At 39.2% G+C, this 14,605-nt stretch overlaps 1 protein-coding gene across 4 annotated transcripts in view; it reads left to right on the top strand.

Moving 5' to 3' along the window:
* The window catches only part of SEMA3A (semaphorin 3A), a 412,569-nt gene extending 398,396 nt beyond the window's left edge, over window positions 1-14,173 (top strand). For all 4 annotated transcript variants that reach the window (XM_054017194.1, XM_054017206.1, XM_054017202.1 and 1 more), the window contains exons 17-18: window positions 4,271-4,413; window positions 9,810-14,173. In XM_054017194.1, coding sequence (XP_053873169.1) covers window positions 4,271-4,413; window positions 9,810-10,265 — 599 coding nt within the window. In that variant the 3' untranslated portion in view covers window positions 10,266-14,173. The remainder of the gene's footprint in view (window positions 1-4,270; window positions 4,414-9,809) is intronic.
* Window positions 14,174-14,605: the final 432 nt, after the last annotated feature.

Here is a 14,605-nt window from a genome sequence, read left to right as displayed (position 1 = left end):
ATATGCCCTTCCAGCTTGACTGTGAACCACTGATATTTACTCTCTTGGAACGGTTTTCCAACCAGTTATGCACCCACCGTATAGCTCCATCTAGCTTGTATTTCCCTAGTTTGTTTATGAGACTGTCATGTGAGACAGTATCGAAAGTCTTGCTCAAGTCAAGATATACCACATCAACACTTTCCCCAATAAGACTATATGGACAATAACAGTCTGCAACTTTTTATGATATGCATTTTACCAGATGGTGAACTAAGGCATTATCAAATACCATCTAACTGTCCATTCTAGCAACCTACTAGAAACCAATCATGTGGTACTGTATTTTTCATTTGGAAAAACCTACTCTAATCATCCAAAGTCATATTAATAAACACGTTTTCAAATACATCAACAGGAGACGCATAAAGCTGATGGCAAGATACCCTTCATGAAGTCAAATTCAATGAGAAAACAAAGTGGGAAGTGATTAGAAACACAGTTACAATGTCTTGACAATGTCCTCCAGCTTTAGTTCCACAAGGCACTAGAGCTTAAAGACGCTGAGTTCAAAATAATGCACATACTGGATAGCTTCAGTTGTTTGATCTAAAGTGAAATTTCTCCCACCTGAATTCTGACTCCGTTTAGGTTGTCACATTACAAAAATTTCATTGAATTTAAACTATGGAATGTTACCAGATGCACTCACTATTTCAGCTGGAAACGTGTGTCACATAGCATACAACTGAGCTACTTGATCCTATGAAAAATCCTCCTAAGCTGTTTTCCATGTTGCACCTGGCAGTCTGTTGTGTATCAGATGCAGAATGGGGTTCCTCTGCATGGCAACTGCATGCTCTGGTGGTCCTTCCACTCACGCGCACCTCTAGGAATTCCTGTGCATTCACTACTGATTCATTCTCCCTCCTTGTGCCAGGGAACTGCATGAAGAGAGAATATCTTTTTTTTTTTTTTGTTAAAAAGGACAGGCTTTTACCCTTTTTCAAAGACAGTACAGAGCAACTTTCACCAAGAGGCCTCTGAGGCCTGGTCTACACTGAGCGGGGAATCAATATAAATTATGTAACTTCAGCTATGTGAATAACGTAGCTGAAGTCGACATATTTAGATCTACTCACTGCGGTGTCTTCACTGTGGTAAGTTGAAAGCTGACACTCTCCCATTGACTCCGCCTGCACCTCTCACCCCGGTGGAGTACTGGAGTCGACAGAAGAACGCTCAGCGGTTGATTTATTGTGTCTAGACTAGACGCAATAAATTGACCCCCGCTGGATCGATCGCTGCTCGTCGATCTAGTGGGTAATGTAGACAAGCCCTGAGTGTTTGAGCCATTTGAATGTGCATAGAGCAGGATACAAATAGCTTATGCACCAACCATATCACTTGGGTGTATAGAGAAATTGATTTCAGAGCCACAATAGAACATGAGCACTGTAAGCCAAATATTGAAAAGTGCCAAACACCCACAAAAACCATTTTCATTAAAAGGAGTTGTTAATGCTCAATGTAACCAGTCACTCTTGGTCAAATATTAAGGTGTGAATCCAGATTCACAGTCCTAAACGCATGAACCTTTCTGCTTGAGCTAAAGGACAAGTCCCCCAATGGTATATGTAGTGGATTCATTAATCTCTTTTTTTTAATTATTTGCCATTAAATGGGGACAAAGATCCGCATTTTCCTCATACTAGTTGCAGGGGCTCACAGCACCTCATGGAATATGGCCTTATGTAGAGAAGCATCAGTATACAGAAAAATCTCCTTTGTGTAAGTAGTTTCCCATTCTAAGCACTTCTGTTATGTCAGAGGTAATGTATTTAAAGGCAATTTATCAGGATAGTAACTTGATCCTGTCATTAGATTCACCTTGGGAATTGGGACATTCTGACAGGATTTCAGTTTGAATTTCATGGCCAACTTCATGACTTCCATAGCCTTCTGATTCTTCTAACTGCTCCTCTGAACTTTCTAGCCTTTAATTTTCCTTCCCAGCTTCTCTCCAGGCTTTTCCATCACTTCTAGGCATGCATCCTGCTTTCTTGACTACTCCATCATTTCACCCACCTTCTTGTATTCAGTCTATTCCAATACTACCTGACTCTTACAACCCTTCCTGCCTTCAGCACCCCTGAATCATAGAAGTTAGATTTCAAAGGCCTATTTGATCAGCACCAGCTAATGCACGATTACTGTCCACAATACATTTTCTTGAGCTATGTCCTAATTTAAATGAGCTCAGTGATTGGGCTTCCTTCACTGAAGGTTTACCACAGTCTAGAACAGATCTCACCATTAGTCTTTTTTCCTAATATTCAGCCTAAGTTTTCCTCTGCTAAATTTCATCCCATTATTTCCACTTATACACACAGGGTCACTTCATACACTACCCATTCCTCCCCTTTCTTGACATTTCCATCATTTCCCTACTTCTCCCAGGTTCAACCCAATGCTCTACAACAGTATTTTTGGCTGCCTTTGATTTTCCCACTCCTTCCCTTTCTTTGCTTTCTCCCACCACTCCAGCCCAATGCTCATCTGACAGTCTCCATAATGCTGCAGTTTCCAGATGAAGCCAAAAAGTTGTTTCACTCACTCGTGTATTTACATAGCACCCACTTGCTTGCTCTAAAGGTTCACAATCCAGCGGAGAAAAGCAAAGCAATACACTTTCTAGCTATTTAGTGTTTATTGACCATTTGATGTTTCGTTACTAAGAGTTAGGTAGGCACCAATTCCTCTCCTGCCCCACTTAGATTTTGAGGGCTGAATGTCATTAAGGAAAAACATATGATTACTGTATCAACATAAGCCATGACCATGGTTTTCTTTCTTCCCTTTGGCTCAGCAGTTCATCAAACAGACTGTGTTTGCTAAATAAAACAGCCAATATGATAAAGACATTGTGAAATCAAACAACTCTTGACATAGGATTGCTCTGCAGAGGTTTTTAATTATACATTCTTCCCTGGTTAAAAAAAAAATCAGATTCTTTAAAGATTTCCTATACTAAAGATCAAAAGGGTAATATGGAAACCACCACAAATAATGGCAAAAAAGCCAGGAAACCCCATGAGATCAACAGTGTTAAATAGCTTATCAATCCCTTTCTCCCCATATATTCTCCATTATGATTGTACTATTGCCGCTTAAATCCATAACATTTTAAAGAGCTACAGTGGAGCACTGAAATATGATGCCTTACTGCCTCTGTGGTATTGGAGGAGAATCAAATGCTATATAAGTCCTATAGCAATGTGATATTTCCAGCAAGTTGGTGGATATCATGGAGTATTGTTGTTACAAAAGGAAGTAATTTATTTAACTTTTCTTTTTCTTCCCCCACCCCACATAATGTCTGTTTTATTCGTCTCATTACATTTCCATAAATTATACCACCAGAGGAAATGATTAACTGAAGATTGTTTCCTCAAAAACATTATTCCTGGTCATTAACAGCTGCAACAAACTGCAATTCTATATAATCTAAACACATTATTAGTACTTGTAAAAAGCCTCATGTTTTATTACTTTGCGCCAAAGAATTGTGATCATAAAGCCCAAGAGGCATCATTATAGACATTCTAAAACTACACCCCAAATGTTCTCATTGCATAGGTTTTGTCATAAAAAATGCTTGTCGTGACCTAGATGTTTTTTCTTGATGTCTAAAAACTAGGGTTGTGCAAAATATTCACAGTGAACTTTCTTAACTTCAAATGTTGAGGTTTTTACATTTGGCTCGACTAAAAAAAAATGTAGTGATATTTGTGTAGATAGGAACTTGGAGATTTTCCGAACTGATATTGATTTAGGGTGCCTACTCGAGACACCATAAGGGGACTTGATTTTCAGAGTGCAAGTGCTGTTTGCTATAAGTTTTACACCCAGTTCTAATTCAGTCTTTGCGTCTGATTCTCCACTGTCTGGGGAACTTGTATAGTCATTTATACCCATGCAAAGTGGGCACAAAATGTTGGCATCCTTATATACCATAGATTATGTTGCAATTCAGCGCTATAGCTCTTAATACAAACACAACAAGCTTTCTTATTCCAGACACAAGTGTAAATATCTGTGAAAGGTACTCAGTTGTGGGGAATCAGGTTAATTGTTGCCACCTATACCAATCTACTAATCTGGAATATCTTTCCAAGATGGAGCAGTGAAACTATTTACCGAAAGAGCAAATAAATATGTCAATTAGGATTTTCTTTGCTGACCATTTTCTTTTGCATTGGCTTTTATTTCTTCTTTTCTTGCCTTATAGATAACCCAAGTGGGCAGAGCCTGGAAGAAAAGATTATCTACGGAGTAGAGAACAGCAGCACTTTCTTGGAGTGCAGTCCAAAATCTCAGCGTGCTCTAGTTTACTGGCAATTCCAGAAGCAAAATGAGGACCGAAAAGAAGAGGTACGATAACATGAACTCAGATACATGTGTCACCATGCCCCAGTGAGTCACAGCTGCGAATACCAGATTCAGGACAAACTGCTGAGAAATAGGGCGGACTCACCCCCAAACTGGTGGTTATTCTATCATGAGCTTATACCAAGCCAGTAACAAAAGTAAACTTCTATCTCAGCACACTGGTTAAAAAGAAGTCAAAATTCAGTCTCCTTAGGCATTCCAGACTGTGTCTCACCACCCAGACACTGGACTCTATGATGAGTGGTTTCTGAAAACCAGTTTCATCACATAGAGATCAGCCACATAGCCAGGTCAATAACTCAGATCTTACCCAATAATCATGCTATTGCCAATCCTGTAGTACCTAATATCTAAAGGCTTATTTATAAGAGAAAAGAAAGAGGGGAGAGTTAAAATGGTCAAAGAAATCATATACACACAATCATTGCAAAATTCTTGGATCAGGTTGGCTTGTACAGTCTCTGGTCCTCAGTCCATACTCAATATGCTCCTTTTAGTGTAAATCCATAGTCCAGAGATCAGAGCAGGAAAGAGGCAAAACAGAGACGCTTCCAGATCCTTTATACCTTCTCCCACGTGGAGGGGGTGCTCTCAGTCTTGGTTTGTGGAAAATTACAGGCACAAAATGGAATCCAGGTACACATGAGCATGTCCTTACATGGCTTGATGACTCTTAGGACCAGCCATAATATTCTGGCTAAAGTGTCTACAGGAAAGCTCACTGGGTGGAGACCAGCTTCTTCTATGAGAGAGTTAAGTGTTCTTTAATGGGCCATCAACTTGAATGGTCCATTCACAATGTGCTGGCTAGATTGGATGTAAACTTCCTTGTGGGTGTTATACCAAGAGCAAACACTTTTGAAATACAGGTATATAGTCAATATGCATAACTTCAGATACAGTGATGTTACATGGATTAAAATGGGATAATCATATTTGATAGATTGTAACTTGTCCATTGATACCTTACATGACATACTTTGTAGCAGATTTGTTGCAATTGTTGAACAGTGGCAATATTAATGATATAAATGGTCGTTTTTCAATCATACAGCATAACAGCATGCAATATAGAATCATAGAAATATAGGGCTGGAAGGGACCTTGAGAGGTCATCTAGTCCAGCTCCCTGCACTGAGGCAGATCAAGTATATCTAGACCATCCCTGATAGATGGCTGTCTAACTGGATCTTAAAAATCTCTGGTGACAGGGACTCCACAACTTTCATTAGAATCTTATTCCAGTGCTTAACTATCCTTAAAAGTTAGAAATTTTTTTTGGTATTATCTAACCTAAATCTCCCTTGCTGCAATTTAAGCTGATTACTTCTTGTGGTACCTTCAGTAGATATCAAGAAAAATTGATCACCATTCCCTTTATAACAGCCCTTACCATATTTGAAGACTGTTATCAGGTCCCCCTCATCTTCTTTTCTGAAGACTAAACATGCCCAGTTTTTTTAATCCTTTCCTCATAGGCCAGGTTTTCTAAACCTTTATCATTTTTGTTGCTCTCCTGTGGATTCTCTCAATTTGTCCTCGTCTTTCTTAAAGTGTGGCACTCAGAACTGGACACAGTACTCTAGTTGAGGATTCACCAATGCCTACTAGCACAGGACAGTTACCTACTGTGTCTCAAATATGACACTTTGGTTAATACATCCCAGAATGATATTTGCATTTTTTTGCCACAACTTCACACTTCAGACTCATTCAGTTTGTGATCCACTGTAACCCCCAGATTCTTTTCATCAGTACTACTGCCTAGACGGTTAGTTTCCATTTGGTAGTTGTACATTTAACTTTTTCTTGCTAAGTGTAGAACTTTGCACTTGTCATTATTGAATTTCATCTTGTTAATTTTAGACCAATTATCCAATTTGTCAAAGTTGTTTTGAATTCCAATTTTGCCCTCCAAAGTGCTTGCAACCCCTTCCAGCTTGGTGTCGTCATTCACAAATTGTATAAGCCTACTCTCCACTCCATTATCCATGTCATTAAAGAAAATATTGACTAGTATCGGATCCAGGACAGACCCATCTGGGATTCCAGATATGCACTCACAATCTGACAGTGAACCACTGATAACTAACCTTTGAGTATGGTCTTTTAAGCAGTTTTGCTACCAACATTTTAGTAATTTTATCTAGACCACATTTCATTACTTTGCTTATGAGAATATTATGTGGGACTGTGTCAAAAGCCATACTAAAAAAAAAAAAAAAACAACCCACAAAAAGATATCTCACATTTATAGCTTACTCTCTATCTACTAAGCCAGCAACCCTGTCATAGGAGGAAAACAGGTTGGGTTTGGCATGACTTGTTCTTGACAAATCCATGTTGGCTATTACTTCTAACTCTATTATCCTGTAAGTTCTTGCAAACTGATTATTTAATCATTTGTTCCAGAATCTTTCAAGGCATCAGAGTTGGGTTGATAATTCCCTGTGTCCTTTTTGTTTTTAAAGCTAGATACTATGTTTGCCTTTCTCCAGGCCTCTGAAACCTCACCTGTCCTCCTTGAGTTCTTGAAGATAACAATCCACCTGAATTCCAGCCCTTTACCTAAATAAGACCAGCCTTTGTTTTAATTAGCAAATGGAGCCTTGCCTCTTTCCCTGTCTCTCAGCCCACTTTAACAAGATATCTCATCTCTTCTATTACCCCAGGCTGTCCTCATTCCATGAATCCTCAAAAGATTGTTTTGGCTTCTCAACAGGAAACCTTCACAGTCTCTTCCCTCACGCCAAATAGCTTGTCCTAAATGAAACAAAGTGCCCTCCCAAATCCCTCCTTCTGCAATCCTCACTGCAGACATTTCTAGCTCAAGATGGGGCTGAACAGACATCCTGGCTTTGAACCCTCTTGAGCCTTGGAAGAGCTCAGATCAGGAGATGAACTTTGTCTCTTTGTTTCCATTTCGGAGACACCCCCTCTTGAAGGCACCAGTACCTTTCAAGATATTGCAGATTCCTAACACTCATTGCTTGTGCATTCACCACACTCTAGGTTTTTCCAGTCAGATAAGTTCCTGAGAGGATGAAATCCACCCTTGTGAAGAGGGCAAGAACAAAGCATGTTCACACCTAAACCCCACTTAAACCATCCAATAAGGCTTCATTGGTACTAAGATAGTGAAGCAGCCTCGTACTTGCCCTCTCCAGAGGGGTGAATTCCACCTATACTTCATTGTGTTCCTCTAAATACAGAGTCCCTATAGAGTATCTGACTGGATCAGCATTCGGGCAACCCAACAGGAACATTATCAGACCTGTTGGATCTTGCGAGGCTCTTCAAAAGTAGGTAAGATGGAGAGTCAGGAAGAGGGACCAGAAGCCTGTTAGTGGACTGAAGGCTAGGAAAGCATAATGTTTTTTCATTAAGAACCATAGCACAGACTTGTACACAATCAGTAGAGTTTAAGTAGATCTGAGATGCGTAACAATTAGTATGCAAAAGAAAAATCAGTGTTTGTCAATAGTGATAGTAATCATTATGCAATAAATTCATATTGTGGATGGACAGGCACAGACCTGCTTATGTTCCAACAGCAGAACAACCAAATAGCTAAATGTTACCCAGTCATGCCATCATTTTGTGTGCTGAACTGTTATCGAAAGCAATGGGAGTTTTAAGGGAAAATTGGGTCCATAAAAATAAAGAAACAGTGGTAGGTATTATTCTGTATTATCACTGTTGTTAAAGGTTTTTTTACCAGAGTGGATAGAACTTTGGAAACTCTTCCAACTCCACTTTGGATCTAATTCCAAAGCTACCTCCTGAAGTTATCTTCCCCTAGCTGCTTCCTTAACTTTTCCAAAATTCCAATTGCCTTCCCAGCTGCTCTCAAGCATGTCTATATCTCCTCTGTGCTCACTTGACTATGCCAACATTTCAACAGGAGGTTGGGGTTCAAACTGTACCCATTCCAACCTTCTCAATATTTGCTGGGCTTCTCTTTGGCTCTCCTATATTAATACATAATAGAAATGATTAGACAAAGCAGGTCACTGAATCCAAACTACATAACAGTAATTGTGAAGCTTTCTGAATAATAATTAATTATTATTATTATTATTATTAATAATAATAATAATAATTAATAATGCATTACTATTAGTTTGGATCTCCATAACACATACAATCCAAGAATCTCAAAACAGTTACCTTTCTGGAGACCACTACATTGGTGGTTTGCTTTTTCACAACCAACTGTGGTGCTCAATATATCATTTTTCACACCTAAAGAAATGTCCACAGAGGCAAAGAGTTGACTAACCCTTCCTACAGAACACTGAAATTTTTAAAGTGAGTTTTTTCTCCTTCTGTAGTTACCTACATTACATTGCTTCATATATAGTACCCCCAGGTGCTCAAGGGGATTAGTAGAAACATAGACATCCTCTTAGCCAGTAAGATCATATCATCACATCATTTTTAAGGGAATAACCTTTACCCTGCTGGCTAGACAGCTCTGCCTGAAGCTGGAGAACAAAAATAATGTCTTCCATTGCATTTTTTTGAAGAATGAAAATTATAGGCAACTTAGAACATGAGCCAAACAAGGAAGCCAAGGACTATATGTTTTCAAACTGCATGCTAACTATCTGGTCACATTAGGGGCTTTATATTGTTTGATTTGCTTTGTTTGCTTAGCTGGTTAAGTATTTTATTCTTTAGAATCCAGTTTTAGTAGATGACACAATGGGTGTGATGCACTTTCTCTAACAGCTGCATGGGCACATGTACATGTGCCTGCGCGTGCACATACACATACACACAAATTGTACACCTATTTGAATCACTTGCACAAATGTGAGTTTTTGCAAGCCTGCTTATTGTACTTTGTAATTTTAGGCTTCATATCTAGTTCTTTTCTCATACCTTCCTCTCTTCCAGCAGCATGCTTCCCTCTGCCTGAGGGCATTGTAATAGGGAGCACCGGGGTGGGGGCTAAAGGGTTAGATTTCATCTTCCCAACCTGGAGGAATGGCATAGAGTAGGGACCATGGTGCACCTGGTCCATGGTGGCTAGTATCATCCATGGTAGGTCTGTTGATTCTGCACAGTTTGCATCTCCCATAGCCTGCTCACAAACCCCACTAACAGGTTCCACTGCACACAGAGCTCCACGGCACACAGGATTGTGGAATAAACTCTCTTCCTCCCAGGCTTTCTGAGCAGCAGATCCATAGTGTTTCCATGTGTTTGTAGAACCTTTCACAGCTACAGAGAGACAAGGTGCTCTTTCCCCTTAATATGCTTTTTTATGCCAAGTTTTCCTGTAACATGCCAGGGAACTAGGGATGGTTAGGGAATAGTTCTGAACATTTATAAGAGATAATTGTTGAAATGTTTCCTTTCCTCCAACACAGATAAAAGTGGATGATCATTTCATCAGGACAGAACAAGGCCTTCTGCTACGGACCCTTCAGCGGAAAGACTCCGGCATTTACTTTTGTCATGCCGTGGAGCATGGCTTCATGCAAACTCTGCTCAAAGTGACTCTGGAAGTAATTGATACTGAACACCTGGAAGAGCTGCTTCATAAGGAAGATGATGGTGATGGCTCCAAGGCCAAAGAGATTTCCAACAGCATGACCCCTAGTCAGAAAGTCTGGTATAGAGACTTCATGCAGTTAATCAACCACCCCAACCTCAATACAATGGATGAGTTCTGTGAACAGGTTTGGAAAAGGGACCGCAAACAACGTCGGCAAAGACCCGCCAACGCCCAGGTGAATACTAATAAGTGGAAGCACCTACAAGAAAATAAGAAAGGTAGGAACAGGAGGACCCACGAATTTGAGAGGGCACCACGGAGTGTCTGAGCTGCATTACCTCTAGGAACCTCATCCAAGTAAAAACTTGTATAGACAGATAACTGGAAAAAAATGCAATATACATGAACTTTTTCATGGCATTATGTGGATGTTTACAAGGGTGGGAAGTTCAAACAATTTCCACCAGGTTTAAATAAAATCAATTTCTAAGTTTCCTAGCAGACCTTCCCCCACCAATCCCCAGACAGAGTTTCAAGGATGAAAACTCACCCTGGACCTAGCTTATTGCTCAATGAGTTCTGCAAAGAGTTCATCAACAAAGGTTTTGCTTTCTCCTTTGCTCAAGATAGAAAAGTGTCATGTTTTATGCTGCCATTTAAAAAGAAAGTAAAACAGAACCCACCTTTCATCAGCTGCGCTACCTTTCCTGAACTTAACTGAAAAAACTTCATGAACTAGCTAAGCTGATCAACATCCCAACATTTAGATGGACGCAAGGCTTTTTTATTTTATGGCCTACCAGGTCTCTTGCTTATATGTACTGGAAAGGTAAAAACAATACTGAATGAGATGGCCTGTGGAAATCTGAACAGCATGAACCAGCCAGCATCCAGAGGGAAAAAAAGAGTGGAGTACACTGGCCTACTACTGATGACTTCTTTCATCTTTGATTTAAAGATGTATTTTATTAAAACTATAATTTAAATGTACCATGATGAATATGCAGTAAACGTTAGCTCTTTTCTAAAATAGAATAGGCTTTTTGTCTTAGAAATATTGTACTTTCTAATTATTGGTTTAAAGTGTGTGTGTGGGGGGGGAACAGCCAATGACAAGCTGCTTTATTCTTTTGTTTGGAAATTCTTTCATGGCAGTAACACTGCAGCTAACCCCCTTGCCTCTACCCTGACATTCTATATGACAAGTAACTTCTACGCTATTTAACATGAACGTCTCTGTATAGCATGGAAGTTTTGGGATTCTCCCCCTCCCCCAAATATAGTACACCGGACCCTCACTAGAACGTGGGATTTGGGATCCATGCACGGTACTGCGTTAACGCAGGGACCGCATTAAAATTAATTGCAATTAAAGTAATTAAATTTGGGATCCATGGCCGTGACCGCGTTATATGCGAAATCGCACTATATAGACGCGCGTTCTAGCAAGGGTCTGGTGTATATGAAAAAATTCAGCTTGTATAATGATACCAATAGATTGAACCAATGAAGAGAAAATCATCTAAATACTGTAGCTCATACACAGCCATTAATCCATGAGCAAAATTGTTCAGTTCAAAAGGAGCTTCACTCACAACTCAGTGGTAGGATATTGTCCAAAATTGATTCCTAGGCCTCTCTGCATGGGGCCCTAGGGGTCCATTTCACGTGTGGGTTGAGTCCCCTGCTGTTATAAATTAGCATATTGAAGTATATGAGGTTACAGCAGTGGAAAACTTGGATCACTATATATTCAACAGGGCTGCAGGATAAAGTCAGGTACAGTGTAATTGTACTACAAGAATCTCCATTTTAAGGATCTATGAATAATGGTTTTGGTCCATCCCAGTATAGATATGTCCCAGTTTTGCTGAAGTCCATTATTAGCTGTCCTCTCTCCCATATCTCATCTCACTATGGTCTGCAAACGCCTGGTGGCATATGCATAACTTCGATTCATGTCGGTGAGGAGGAGATTACTAGAGCCCATGTGATATCCTTGGTTTGCTATAACAGCTTTATAAAAGGGTGCCCCTTGTTCTGAGGTTAATAACCAGCCTCTTTTACTGTTATTCACTGCAACCTGCTGCATTTATTATTCACAATATTATCTGCATTCATGCATACAGTGCAACACAACCTGCTGTCGCACAGCCTCTCTCACAACGTGATCCAAGTCTCTTTACCACTCAATAAAAAACAAAACAAAACAAAAAAACACAACTCTTCTTCCTAATTAGTGAACTATAGTTTCTAACATCTGTAGCAATGAGGTTTTCATTAAGGGCCCAATCCTACAAGCCCTCTGTGTGGAACTTGAATCAGTTTCAGAGATGTTGTGAACATGGAGGGCTCATGGGATCTAAATGCACGAAAGCATCCAAATTTGCTACCATTTAACTTAGTGGCAAAACTCCATTAAATGATGCAGGATCAGGTTCTAAGTCCCAGATTCAGCAAAGAAATGATGTGTTTAACTTGAAATCATGCACGTAAGTCCTTCTCTTTTCAGCATAGCACTGAAGTATATGCTTAACTTGACTTCTATTGGACTTAAGCATGCTTAAAATTAAGCAACATGTGCAAATGCTGTACTGAATATGATGAACTTAAGCACATGCTTAAACATGTGCTTACAAGCTCTCTTGTATCAGGATCCTACATGAGCATTAATTTCTCAGCTAAGTGTTTAAAATTCATCGCAGCTTATCAGCTGAAGTATTTTGTTGTACTTATAGATCATTGTTCAGCCTATTAAGGCTACTTTGTATCACCAAGTCATTAAAATCATTTTAAATGTTTTCCCCTTTAGCAAAGAGGACTTCCAAAGCCCACTGAAATCAAAGGAAAGGCTCTGACTTCAATGGGCTCCAAATGATCCAATCTGCTGCTTTGTATGTTTCATGGTTACTGTCACTTATTATTTTCCCCTCAACTGTGTTCCTTTTTATAACAGCCTATTGAAAAGAAGATTAATTAGAGATTACATTTGAAAACTGGCATTCCTTCACAGAAAAAAAACCTCTCTGTTAAACATAATTCATTCTGTAAGAGCAAAATTACAGCAGCCAGGCGGTTTTGCCATATGATAAATGTTTAACTATACAAATAAAAGGGTCAGCCCCTGCAGATTTCAACGTACACGTACACTCCTTGACATAATCAGTCCGCTGAAGTCTGTGCATCTACTCACATAAGGAAAGGCTGAAAGGATCAGACCCAAAGATGAAACAGTTGATTTTCAGGTTGATGTTAACCAGAGTGCACTCAAACAGGAATTTGCCTGAGTTACAACAGCATCTGATATTATTTTAAATGAACTGATTTCAAAGACCATCGGCTGTGACAAATTTGTTCATAGAAGGATGACCTACAATTTTGGTCTAGCTCACACATCCTGTTTGTATTTTTTCTTTATATGTCACAATGTTGCAAATAAAAGGAAACCATCACTTTAAATCACCAACAAAAACATCACTAAACCTCCAGTCCCAAGCTTTAGGTGAACCAAGTAGAAGGTTATATTTAAGGTGGAGAGAAATAAAGGATTTTGTTTATAACCAGGAAACACTATTGAAATGTGTTTAAAGATAGAAATTTGCAAGAATTTTTTTTTTATATTGTCTTACTAAACTACCCTTGGCATTTGCATGGACCGCTGCAGATGGGAGTTCAATAGCTCATAATGACTGTATGGTTATGTTAAACTACAGTATCAAGCTAAGAAACTGCATATTTGCAGAACAGAGTTAACCTTTGATGGCCCAAATGAAGTCACTATGTAAAAAAAAAATTTAAAATGCATGTGAATGCGCATTTACGGATCCTTTTTTATGTATTATTTAGTGAATATCAATGGTATGTGTTTAATAGTTCAGTTTTTGCTACCTACACATTAGCCAAAAGAGATGTAAATATTTTTGACTAGGGTAAGGAGGTACAGTATAAAGTACTGCTATCTAGAGGTACTCCATTTCAATGTGTTCAACACAAGACTAAATTGCAAGGTTTTGTCGCACAGTTTATAGCGTGGTTTATTTGCTATTTCGGTGCCAAAGTTATGTGCCACTTTGTAAGCACATTCCTCACTGGGTAGTAAATAATTCTACTTCCGTATTTATCACTGCAATTCAGACGGGAACTAGAAAACTGGAGAGAAAAATGTAATGAAACTGCTGCTGTAAATTATTTCTTTTAGCATGTATTCAGTTGTTAAATAAACATTTCTTCAAAAGAGTTGACATTGGCTGTCTTTACTGTTTACATGATAAGTTCCTTGTAAACTTCATGGAAGTATGGAGTGAATTATTGCCAGCAGAATGCTATCATTTTATATTAACTCTGTTTTCCAGGCTAGAACCATTGCTTGCTTTTAAGGTGTATATTGATTCTGCATAGAGGTCTGGTAATGCTGAACCAAGAACTCTCAGCCTCACTCTGACTCCCTCTGCTGGCCTAGAGAAGTTTTGCAGTAGGGCTTACAGGTACTAACCAGGATCATGTTCCCATTGTACTAAACACTGCACAAACATAGTAAGAGACTTGAACTATTCTGAAGAGCTTACAGTACGAAGCCTGGTCTACACTAGGCAATTCGGTCGGTTTAACTGCATCGGTCAGAGGTGTGAAAAATCCACACCCAAGAGTGACGTAGTTAAGCTGACCTAA

This window comes from Malaclemys terrapin, chromosome 1, assembly GCF_027887155.1.
Source record: "Malaclemys terrapin pileata isolate rMalTer1 chromosome 1, rMalTer1.hap1, whole genome shotgun sequence".
In the NCBI taxonomy this organism is placed as follows: domain Eukaryota; kingdom Metazoa; phylum Chordata; order Testudines; family Emydidae; genus Malaclemys; species Malaclemys terrapin.
Note: the sequence above shows the minus strand (reverse complement) of the source record. Positions and strands in the feature narration are given on the sequence as shown.